The sequence below is a fragment of the Xenopus laevis genome, chromosome 2S (assembly GCF_017654675.1).
Source record: "Xenopus laevis strain J_2021 chromosome 2S, Xenopus_laevis_v10.1, whole genome shotgun sequence".
Lineage (NCBI taxonomy): Eukaryota > Metazoa > Chordata > Amphibia > Anura > Pipidae > Xenopus > Xenopus laevis.
The window spans coordinates 41,280,158-41,293,296 of NC_054374.1; the positions used below are offsets into that span (position 1 = coordinate 41,280,158).

General features: G+C 42.1%; 1 protein-coding gene across 3 annotated transcripts in view; it reads right to left on the reverse strand.

The window, feature by feature from the left end:
* Positions 1-11,163: 11,163 nt before the first annotated feature.
* Positions 11,164-13,139, reverse strand: part of wscd1.S (WSC domain containing 1 S homeolog) — a 102,580-nt gene continuing 100,604 nt past the window's right edge. For all 3 annotated transcript variants that reach the window (XM_018249141.2, XM_041583704.1, XM_041583705.1), the window contains one exon: positions 11,164-11,840. In XM_018249141.2, coding sequence (XP_018104630.1) covers positions 11,488-11,840 — 353 coding nt within the window. In that variant the 3' untranslated portion in view covers positions 11,164-11,487. The remainder of the gene's footprint in view (positions 11,841-13,139) is intronic.

The window sequence follows — 13,139 nt, forward strand, 5'->3', positions numbered from 1 at the left end:
TTCACTGTATTCATGGACTTTGTATACCAACAAGCCAAGATGAGAAATGACCCCAGCTTTGATTTCACTTTGCCACATACCACCCCTTCAGTACCAAATACTCGCAAAGCAGCAGTAACAGTGCACAAAACTAATGCTTCCTCTTTAGATTCCTTTCACAGATCGGCAGAACCTTCTCATGAGGAGACAAGGAATAAAGACCCTGGTAAGCAGTGTCCTTTACACCAGAAGCCTCACCCCCTTCTGAAATGCAGAGCCTTCAGAGAGAAGTCCATAGAGGACCGCAAAGCTTTCCTCAAGGAAAACAACATCTGCTACAGGTGCTGTTCATCAACATCTCATCTTGCCAAGGACTGTAAGGTCAGTGTAAAATGCATAGAATGTGACAGCACGCATCACAACACAGCTTTACACCCTGGGTCAGCCCCATGGACTGTATCTTATACCAAGAGCGCCAGCAAGCATGGCGGGGAGGAAGATAGCACTGTCACAAACACACAAGAAATCACTTCCCAATGCACAGAAATCTGCAATGGTGCCGTAGGAGGCAGATCCTGCTCCAAAATTTGCCTGGTCAGAGTATACCCGACAGGCCAAACAGATAAAAGCATTAAGCTCTATGCAATCCTGGATGACCAGAGCAACAGATCTTTAGCCTGCCCAGCCTTCTTTGATGCATTTAAAATCAAGGGCCCAAACACTCCTTACTCTCTAAAGACATGCTCAGGAGTTGTTGAGACAGCAGGAAGAAGGGCATCTGGATATCAAGTAGAGTCCATAGACGGAAAGGTATGCCTACCCTTACCAACTATAATAGAATGCATCCAGATCCCAGATAATAGATCTGAAATCCCTACACCAGACATAGCTAAGCATCATGTACACCTGAAGCGCATAATGCACTTAATCCCCGAACTCGACCCTAAGGCTCAGATAATGCTTCTCCTTGGAAGGGATATCCTGCGGGTACACAAAGCAAGGGACCAGATAAACGGCCCTCACAATGCACCTTATGCCCAGAAGCTAGACCTCGGATGGGTCATAATAGGAGACGCTTGCCTTGGAAGTGTACACAAACCAGCCTGCGTAAACAGCATGCTCACAAATACATTAGAAAATGGACGCCCCTCCATTTTCCCACCATGCCACAACCAGTTCCTAATAAAGGAAAAACCTTACAGCACCAGCCTGGGACACACACCCCTCCACCTTTCTGATGATAGTTTCACCCATGACAGTGATCAGGATCATTTAGGATGCACAGTGTTCCAGAGAACAAGAGAGGACAACCAATTAGCGATGTCTATTGAAGATAAACTCTTTCTAAAAATAATGGAACAAGAACTAGTTAAAAACAATTCAAACAGTTGGGTCGCCCCTCTACCCTTTAGGCCTCAGAGACAACGCTTACCTAATAACAGAGAGGAAGCCCTTAGACGTTTCTCTTCTCTCAAACGCAACTTTCAAAGGAAACCAGAGATGAGAGATCACTTCTTTTCTTTCATGGGAAAAACATTTGAGAATAACCATGCAGAGATAGCACCCACCCTCAAAGACTCAGAGGAATGCTGGTACCTACCAATATTTGGGGTGTACCACCCAAAGAAACCAGGACAGATTAGAGTGGTCTTTGAGTCCAGTGCCAAATTCAAAGGTGTTTCCCTAAATGATGTTCTCCTCACAGGCCCTGACCTCAATAACAAACTTTGGGAGTTCTCCTTCGTTTCCGCAAAGACTCTATTGCCTTTATTGCTGACATTCAACAAATGTTTCATTGTTTTCTTGTCAGAGAGAAAGACAGAAATTTCCTGAGATTCCTTTGGTTCAGAGATAACGATCCTTCTAAAGACATCACAGAGTACCGCATGAGGGTGCACATCTTCGGCAACAGTCCTTCACCTGCAGTCGCAATTTACGGGCTCAGACGCTCTGCTCAGGAATGTGAGGTAAGGTACGGGTCAGATGTTGCACAGTTGGTAGAAAGAGACTTCTACGTAGATGACTGCTTAAAGTCCTCACCCTCAAGTGAAGCCGCAGTCAGCCTTCTCAAAAGAGCACAAGAAGCACTTGCCTGCTCCAACCTCAGGCTCCACAAAATAGCTTCTAATAGCAAAGCAGTGATGGAAGCCTTCCCTTCCCAAGACCATTCAAATGATCTAAGAGACTTAGATTTGGGAGTTGATTCCTTACCTGTGCAACGGAGCCTTGGGCTTCTGTGGGACTTAAAGTCTGATACCTTTGCCTTCCAAGTAAACAGAGAAGAAAAACCCTTCACTCGCAGAGGTGTTCTGTCCACAATAAATAGCCTGTATGATCCCCTAGGATTCGCTGCTCCTGTCACCATACAAGGTAAAGCACTTTTAAGAGACTTAACCCTGGAAACATCCGATTGGGACACCCCACTGGCTCCCGACAAAGGTAATTCATGGAGAGAATGGAGAAGTTCCCTAAAGGCTCTCGACAACCTTTGTGTTACACGTCCATATGCCCCGGTACCTTCTACAGAGGTACAAAGCCAAAGACTTTGTGTGTTCTCTGATGCTTCGGTTAAGGCCATAGCTGCTGTAGCATACCTTAAAACCGTGGATATCTATGGACAATGTCACGTTGGGTTTGTTATGGGCAAGGCAAAACTGGCACCAATCCCTGAACACACTATACCCAGACTAGAACTCTGTGCTGCAGTCCTAGCCGTAGAGCTAGCAGAGCTCATCACAACCGAGACAGGCATAGAACTCAAAGAGACTGTATTCTACACAGACAGCAAGGTAGTACTAGGCTACATTTATAACGAAACCAGAAGATTTTATGTTTTTGTCAGCAACAGGGTGCTCAGAATCAGACGATCCACTCATCCAGGACAGTGGAACTATGTACCCACGGACTGCAACCCTGCAGATCATGCAACTAGAGCCGTTGCCGCAAGTCAGCTTAAGGACACGTCTTGGCTCACAGGACCAACATTCTTGTACAACACAGAGCAAACTAATCCTGAAAGCGAGACATTTGAACTAGTAGATGCCAACTCAGATGGTGAAATTCGTCCCCAAGTGTCTACATGTCATACAACGACTACTGACAACCAACTTAAACCCAGCAGATTTAACAGATTCTCAACCTGGAAATCACTCATCCGAGCTGTCACTTGCTTAACCCACATAGCTCACTCCTTTAAACATACTGCATCTACACATGTAAGTACCTGCAAAGGATGGCATCACTGCCAGAAGGTCTACACAGCAGCAGAATTTCAGAAAGCAAAATATGTCATTATCCGCACTGTACAACAAGAGACCTTTTCCAAAGAGATCGACTGTATCAGAGGAAACAAGCCTGTTCCCAAAGATAGCACTCTCAGGAAGCTTGACCCATTCCTTGACCAGACTGGCCTATTGAGGGTAGGTGGTCGTCTCAAAAGCATGAAATTAGAGTTTGAAGAGAAACATCCTCTAATCATCCTTGGTCACCACCACATTGCAAGTTTGCTTGTGCACCACTACCACGATCAAGTCAAACATCAGGGTCGTCTTTTTACAGAGGGAGCCGTGCGAACGGCTGGATTGTGGATAATTGGAGCAAGAAGATGCGTTAACAGTATCATTTTCAATTGCATTCTTTGTCGTAAACTCCGTGGGAAGTTGCAAACACAAAAGATGGCCAATCTTCCAGCTGACAGACTCAGCTTAGACCCACCTTTTACCAATGTTGGATTAGATGTGTTCGGCCCTTGGTCTGTCTCCACACGTCACACGAGAGGAAGTCATGCCAACAGTAAACGTTGGGCAGTCATATTCACTTGTATGACCATCCGAGCTGTCCATATAGAAGTCATTGAGTCAATGGACACTTCAAGCTTCATAAACGCTCTGAGACGCTTCATTGCAATACGAGGTCCCGTGAAGCACATTCGTTCTGACAGAGGTACTAACTTTGTTGGAGCAACCAAGGAGCTACAAATTCCTTCAAACGTCAATGTTAAAGATGTTGAAAGATACCTAACTGATCAGGACTGCATCTGGACATTCAACCCACCTCACTCTTCTCATATGGGAGGAGCTTGGGAAAGAATGATCGGCATAGCCCGAAGGATCCTCAATTCCATATTCTTACAAGTGGGAACTGCAAGGCTCACCCATGAGTCTCTAATTACATTCATGGCCGAAGTTTCTGCTATTATAAATGCCAGACCTCTTACTTCTGTCTCAAATGACCCAGAAGATCCTTTCTTGCTTACACCGGCCACTCTGCTTACTCAAAAGACTGAGACAATTAGTGTTCCTTCTGGAGAGTTTACCACCAAAGACTTATACAAGCGACAGTGGAGACAAGTACAGTGTCTCGCAAACTCCTTCTGGGACAGATGGAGAAAGCAGTATATCTCTACTTTACATCCACGAAACAAGTGGCAAACTATCAAACCCAATCTCAGACTTGGTGATGTTGTTCTCGTGAAAGACTGTCAATCGCAGAGAAACGAATGGCCCTTAGGTCTGGTCACCAAAACATTCCCAAGTGAAGATGGGAGAGTCCGCAAGGTTGAGGTTAAAACCTCCAAACAAGGAGAAACAAAATTGTTCTTCAGTCCAGTAACAGAACTAACTTTATTATTGTCTCCTGAGGAATAATGGTGCCATCCATGGATGCCAGACGGGGAGTGTCATGTCTCCAGCATACGCTTTTACCATATTTGGGATTCCCCTATTCATTTGCTCGGAGCTCCCTCCTCTGGACACTTGTTGTAAGTGCACAACGTCACTTCCTATATCCATTTTTACACCTCCATAAGGCTTATGGCAGAATCTGGACTAATCAGGCTACCGTACGCCCACCATGTGACCTAGAGCAATGCCTTGTGGGAGCCAGGACTCCATTTTACAGACCATGCTGCTGGAAGAAGCACACAGTTCTGCATCTCCCTTATGATAGAATCGCTGGTAAGGAAATAGTTACACCAAAACACCTCCACAGCTGCCAGAAACCCTAGAGACATTGCTACAGAGACATTTATGCCAGTATATATATTTTATGCTGCAGTTATATGTTCATTTGCATGTTTTTATATAGTTCATTGCAAGCATACTTATTATATTTTCTGCTGTTTGTATTACAGTTTCACCTTATTCCACTTGCCTATTCAGTAAAATCTACAGACTCCAAGCTTAGTCTCTTTATTGAATTGTGGGAAGGTTTAGCTGCATGTCGAACTACACACTGCCCCAGGGTAATACGTAGCAAGGACAGAACAATACATTTAAATATGTTTAAATAAGAAGCTGTACTGCAATTGAGTCAAAATTCATTGCTGATTCCTGAAGCCTTCTATGAAAAAGTAGCCTTGCATAGTCTTGTATTTATAATAGTTTAAATGAAAACTCTGACCTTGCATAGGACAGAGCATGGAAAGCAGGCCCGGACTGGCAATCTGTGGGTTCTGGCAAATGCCAGAGGCCTGCTATAAGGTTCCATATAAAGACAGTATTTAGTGGGCTGGTGTGGGCTGTTTTAGTCCGCACCTGATGTAAAGTGTCAGACTGGCCTTCCGGGACACCATGAAAAATCCCGGTGGGCCCCAGTCCCAGCAGGACCTCTGCAGCCACTAGTCTATCCACTACCTAACTTCATTGCTGGCCCTTCTGTCTCCCTTTCTGGTTGTGGACACAGAATACATATTTCCTATGACTGTATGGGTCTCTGCTCTAGTCCTAGTGGGGAACCCTGCTGCTGCCACTAGTCCACTTAGCATCCCCTAGCTGACTGATACTAAAGTTTTAAGAGCAGAGCGGGAGAGGGGGGCGCCTGTAAATAATGAATGATTACTGAAACACATTCACAGTTTACATGCGTTGCTGTTTAACAAGGATGAAAAAGGGACTGGAGAGGCTTTCAACTCAGACTATATCTGTAATAATATTACCTGTGCGGCGGGGACGCAGGATCCAGCGCCATCTTGATTTCTAGGGCGCGCCTCTTAAAGGTTCAGGCGCGCTGGCGTGATTACGCCAGCGCGCATTTGCGCGAAATTTGAAAGTATTTAAGGCCCATTCATACTCCCAGCCAGTGCCTGTGATAGAACTTGTTTCTAGTGGTTCCTGAGCCTTGTGCGTCTGATCTGTTCTGTATCTAGTCTGTTTGATTACCCGTGTTTGACCCAGCCTGTTCGTGACTATTCTGCATTCTGTATCCTGACCCTCGCCTGCCTACGACAACTCTTCCTGCTTAACCCCTTGATTGACAACCCGGTTTGACCCTAGCCTGCCTGACGATTCTTGATATCTGCCTGCCTCGACCTTGCCTGTCAGACAATTCTCTTGCCTGCTCCATTTGTACCGTGACCTTCGGCCCAAAAGACTCTGCTAACAGCCGTGCCCCTTTGCCAGCCAGAACATCTCGCCTTGCACCTCTCGTTAAGTCCAGGTGGCACCCAAGTAAACTGAGGGCTCCTCCCGAAGCCCAACGGTGGTCACACTACTGGTGAAGCCGAGACCAGGGTGCTTGGCACTTGTTCTGGTATTGGGTGCCGGTCGTGACAATATCTTTTTATTGAAGGACTACATGTTCTCCAGTCCCTTTTTTTGTCTATGATACAAAGTGGAGGTGGCTTCTCCAGCAACTGTTGATGAGCCTAGAAAATTCAAAGAACTGTTAAATGAGTGGAATATCAATGAAGTTAATCTACACTGTTTAACAAGGGCATTGTTAAGGTTTTAGGGGTGTTATTCCACTATTTCCTAAAATAATACTCCTTGACCACAGCTGAATCACTGCCTTTACCGACCTTTGCCTGTTTACTGACTACTCTTCCGGATTCTGATTCTGTACTGACTTGGTATTGGTATTGACCCCAGCCTGTTCCACAACTACACTTACTCTTTCCCCATTCCTCCTGTCACACGTTCCTGCTCCCTTGCCTGCCCAGAACCCTCATCTTGGTTCTCTCACTTTAAGACGGCATTTGAGTAGTGAAGGGCTCCTCTTGACCTGAAAGGCAGCTGTTGCAGGCAGAAGCATGAGCCATGACCGGAACCTTGGCATTTGTTCTGGGGTTTTGGGTTTTTGAGCTGAGAAGAACTGAGCATGCTCATAAGTCAACAGTCAAAGCAAATTTCTGAGGGAGGGGGCTGAGTGGCTTAGAGGAGGAGAAGGATTTCTAAGTTATTAAGGGAATGCTTCAGCCCTACTGTTAATCTTTTAACAACCAGAGTGGCATTTATCTAAAGATTTCAAAGAGGTTGCTCACTGAATTCATTTTTGTGGAGGGGATTTAAATGTCCTTTAAGGGGTTGTTTTTTGACTAATGCACAGTGTGGGGAGGGAGAGGGGAATGGCTGGCAGTTAAGGGGGTTTTTTTTGGAATGGGAGGGTTTAGTTCTCCTTTATTTGAATCAAGTTCCTAATATTATTACACATTTCTCAATTTTACAAAATCTGATTTGGGTGTGGCATGGAGGCATGATGGCTATTATATATTCTATAAATACTCTTGCCTCTGATCATATGTGAATCATATCACATGATTTATTGCTAGCATTACACAAGTGAAACATACTGTATTGCAGCAGTTAAACACATAAGCATTCCCCCTTAGAAATGGATGGCTGTTAAATAGTGGACAAGTCCCCAGGACCTCGCTGCTGTAGTACAATCACCAGGGAAAAGTTATTCTTATGTCATTAGCCTACGGATAAGCTTCAGTACAGATAACAAAATTTACATAATTAAAAAAGAAAAACAAGTAATATTTAACCAACATTTATGGGTTCATTTGCCTTTGGGATTTAACAAGATATATTCTCAAATGCCACATGTGTTTATCTGAAGAGGATGATAGCAGGCACATTTTCACAGTCGTATAGGAACTCCCAAATATTAATTAAGAATGACATAGCTTCTTTGCTTCCAGCTTTTATTTATTTCTGTTAGAGCCAGGATCTTTGCATATCTTCATTTACTGCTGAACTACAGAAACTCTCATCAGGCTTAGGCAGCCCTGGATTTCTTGAGCCTGCTGGGAGTTGGAAGTTAGTATCCAGTGGGGAAACAAATGTTTAAGATCTGTGAAATTCAAACTTTGCAGTAAAATGTGTAATATTTATAGCACACCTTGTGCTAACCTTGAACAAAGAAAAATATTAATTAGACAGCCTTAATTATACAGGCTTCATTTCTATAATTTTATGTGGATAATGTATTCTGTGTTTGCTGAGTATTATGCTAGTGTCACAGGGATAATAAAAAAGGGCCTCTTACGTTTCCAAAGTAACAGAGTGTTCTATACCTTGATTGCCTTTATAAGTTTAGTATAATAATCTTTCTCAAGGATTATTAAATTGTTTATCCTTTCAGAAATGAAATGTCAGTGATCGCTACACCTAGACAATACAGCAAAGATTTCAAAGAGAGAGAGCAATGAACAGTCATTGTGTAATAGCTGCTAATGTGCTACATTAACATCGCAACCTGTGTTGTAATGTTACATATTTTGGCCAAAGTGTGGCACTAAACACCTAATTTTGTGTAATGGTTTTCTTAATTAATTTATTTGCTTATATCTAAAAATATTATAATTCTACATATCCATAGATTCATAATTTTGATTCAACTAAACTGTTGTTATTTTCATCTAAATCAGCGCTGCCCAACTTCTGTGGCACAGAGTTCCAGTATTGACCCTTCCCTTTTTAAACACACCCACTTTAAATTACATTCTTGTTATCACAAGAAATGTTAAGACAATTCCCAAATTAATGGTGGTAGTACTTCAAAAAAACTAATGGTTCTTGCATAAACCCTTCAATCCATATGCCTCCTACTCCCATGGATAACAAAGCACCCCCCCAGTACAGAGTGAAACACCTTAGGGACCCCCAAACAAGTATTTTCAAATGCTAAGAAACCCCCATCGGGTCTCCTTCTACAAGCAGAATATGGCACAAACAGGCAGAGTAGAGCACAAACAGGCAGAGTAGGGCAGACAGACTATGACACACACAGGCAACATATGGTAGGCAGAGTATGGCACACAGGCAGCTTAGGGCAGGTAGAGTATAGCACACAGGCAGAGTATGACAAACACAGGTCGAGTAGGGAAACAGAGTATGGCACACACAGGCAGCGTAGGGCAGACATACACAAATAGGTTAGAGCCGGCACAAGCAGACAATGGTAGGAGACAGGGAAACCTATAAGGACCACTCTAAGATGAAAAGTGCATACAGTACTATGTACAATGACACAATGCGCTACTCCTACGGTCTGTCTGAGTGTGACTAGGTGGATAATGGGGCATTGACAGTCTGAGGTGGGATCAATATAGGGTCTTATAGGTGTGAAGAATACATGGGATTACAAGTGTGAACAATGCAGGGCTTTTACAGCCTACATCTGAAGTATGAACAATGGAGGGGCCAGTTGAACTTCATACCTGAAGCTTACACAAAAGTAAGCAGTCCCAGCACAAAGACTTAGATGTCGGACCACCAATTCAAGATTCATAAATAAGCCCCTTAAGGTGGCCATACACGGGCCGATAAAAGCTGCCGACAGACCAAGATTGACATCTGGCCAAAAGTCAGCCAGACATCGATCGGGCAGGATTAAAAACCCATTGGATTGGAGCCGCATCTGTTTGTAGATGCGGCCCCTCGATCCAACCGACGGAATTGGCAGCATTATGATCCGATCGTTGGGCCCTAGGGTCCATGATTGGTTCAGCTGTATATCGCCCACCCCAATGTGGGCAAATCAGGAAGAGATCCGCTCATTTGGCAACATCGCCAAATGATCAAATCTCTCCGTGTATGGCCTCCTTTAGACTGCACAGAGCAATAGAATAAAGGGCACAACTCGAAGCCAATTAGGTTGTGATATAAATGTCCCTGATATAATTGTAAAAAAGCATTAGAACCATTTACATAGATATAGAACTAACTCATATTATGCAATAACCATGTATTTTTGAGACAATGCTTGATACAGTAGTAATTTCATATGGATGTCACCAAACCCATTATCAAAAAAAGGGGGCATATGGAAAATGTGTGGACTGCAAAAGATGAGCTTGTACCTAATAATTTATAAACTATTGATCTAAACCATGATGGCTAAATAAATGTCAGACACCTATAAACAACTGTAAGTAGAATTCTGAAGCATCTGAATTTGGCATTATATATACAGTAGAACCCCCAATTTTATGTTTTTCAGGGGACCAGAAAAAAATTATGTAAAATCCAGGAAAATGTAAAATCAGGGAAATGTATTATGCATAATATATAGGTGGGACCACAAAACAACAATGGAAACTGAGGGAAAACTTTAAATCAGGGGATGTAAAATGGGGGTTCTACTATACTGTATATATATTGGGAGGCACTAGCTGTAAAACTAGTGGATATTTTAACTAGGTTTCTCACTAACACACAGTGAGGTACTCTAGGGGCTATGGTCTGGAGCAAACAAGTTATGTTACATTAGGTTATTTAAAAGTTATGTTCTGGGTCCTGGAGTTCAAATGCTTTAGGTGGGAAGGCTTTAGATCCAATACATACATTGAATCTGGCCCTTGTGATCTATGCCTAGATTGAGACTGCTGTTCAGTATGTACTGGCTAGTGTGTGAGAAAGGATATCTGTTTCTAGTGCAGCAATAAAGAGGACTTAGAATTTGTAATGGCACTGTGCCTTATTTTCTTCCAGGTGAAGGAAAAATCTTTAGATCCCATTTCAGTGGAGGTCCATCTTCTGTTTAATTGGTGTCTCTGGAGAAAGTTTGCATTTGTTATAGTTTGAAACTAGTACTGTGGATAATAAAGAGCAGAAAGAAACTCCGGTCTGGCATCCTTGTCTCCTGTCTGCCGTTACTCTGCAACTGGCAATTAAGCATTTTAGCCATTGCTCTTGGCTGAGGTTTGAATGCAGCAGAACTTCTTTAGAAATTCTCATTTTACTTAAAGTGTATAAAGCAAAAACATGTAATTTAAAATTCAAAATTTCAGATACAGTAATTTCAATTACATCAAGGAATGCAGCTTAGTAAACTACTGCCCAAGTAACTATCTGGGTCAGTAGGAAATACCATAACATTTGAATGGATCCACAAGGTACTTATGGTTAGTCCATTTCCCTTGATCACAATGCTAAAACAAAACAAACAGACACAAGACCATTTTAAAGAAAATAAGCTGTATCCTGCTCCGACCTTTATTTATTTTACACAAAGCAAGTCTGACAGATTTCAAACTCCGAGACTTAAAGATGAAACTACTTCTGAAAGGTATTGCTAAAAGACAGCAACGATGACCAAAATAACCTCTCCAAAATCATAATGTACAAATGTAAAACTCCCAGCCATTTGTACAAAAATACACACAGAGATGTCTATGGTTTCTGCCTTGGCTTAAAACAAACTCACAGTACTACCGCAGATAATCTGTTTGCAGGTTCTTGTGTTGTTTAAAGTCCAAGAAAGGCAAAAACGAGTCATTTGATATCATCTTGGCATGTATTCTTCCGGCAAACCTGTAAAGTTCCTAGCCTTGAGAGCCTTGTCTACCGTCCTAATAAATCCATCAATGACATTCTTCATTTCTTGAGTAAAAGGCTCCAAGGATGACTGACTGGAACCTATCCGTTTGAAATTTCCATCCTTGTTGTTTTCCACACAAAGCAGGCGGTCTTCATTTATGGGCACTTTGAGAAAGGCTAAAATGTCTCTTAATTTACCAATAAGGTCCATCTTTAGGTCTTCATAATGTACTACAATAAGCTTCTTTCCATACTGCAGCCAATCTAGAGCATGTGAGGCCCACCATGATGCATAACTATCAACAAATTCCGGCCACTCTGTAAAAAATAGATATATTAACCAAAATAAACATCATAAAGATAATTTGTACAGTAATACAGGTCAAGTAAATGTTTTTAGGTCATTAAAAACCTTTCTAATTTGAAATATTTACAATAAAAGTTTAACATGCTGCAAACAATAAAAATGAATGAATGCTACTACATTTTCTGATAGAAAACTGAGTTGCTTATCTGTTTAGCTCTGCATCTTGATACTTCATAGACATCATGGTCTAAAAAGTAAAAAGTCACAATTTGCCTTCAACTTGCAAGATGCTTTCTCCTAAGGCTTTGATGCCAGCATTCACCTAATTATCAAGCTGAGCTGTCTTTGTTCCTACCAAATACTACCTGTAATATTCACTTATTATAAATAATTGAGGGTTTTTTTTTCTAGCAGTGGTTGCCAAAATACTGGCCGATCATGTTTAGACATGACCTCGAACATTATGAGCTGTTAATTGCTTAATTAACTTAGGAACTACAAATGTATTTAACAAATGATTTCATTATATGTTGTATCACTTACTGTGTGGCACACAGTTAAAAAGATGAGTAAGAAAATTAGAATCATACTACATTTTATATTGCTAATTTATCACCATCGGACACCAAGAAAAAACTCTAAAATATTTATAAAACCATAAACTGATTTTTATGTGACTGGCATAAAAAAGATCTTATAGGGATATGCATCAGTTATTAGCGCTAATCCAGCAGAATTCTGCACTGAAATCAGTTTTTTAAAGAGCAAACTGATATTTTAATATTTAATTATGAAATTATGTCAATTTCCCAGTTTGCTCTGATAAACTTCAGACACTCTTTACTGCAAATTGGAGTTACCCTCCCCATCACCAGCCTGTCAACAGAACATTGAGCAACTAACCAAATAGCAGCTACCTGACACCTCTGCTGAAAGATTTGTTTGCATTGCTAAAGGTGCTACCTAACCCTTAAAAACCCTACTTTTTCCTGCTAGGGTGCTTTTCTCATGTCTACCACTATGTGGGGCGAGGAAGCACTACCTAAGTTATGGTAAATACAATAGGAAGGGGAGAAACAAAAGCTATCTCAAAGCAGTTCCATCCTGAAGTGCTTGTGACTAATACGTGCAAGTCTTTGCACTCCATATTTGAGGGATCTGGTTCTCCCTTAACTAATATAAAGTTGACTGTACTGGTCAGCACTGTAATAAAAAAGGGCAGGCAGGGAAAGGCACATAGGTGTCCCTCTCGCCCCAAACCTTTGCACATCTCTAGAGCAGGACAGGGCTGAGCTGCATCTCCTGAGTGC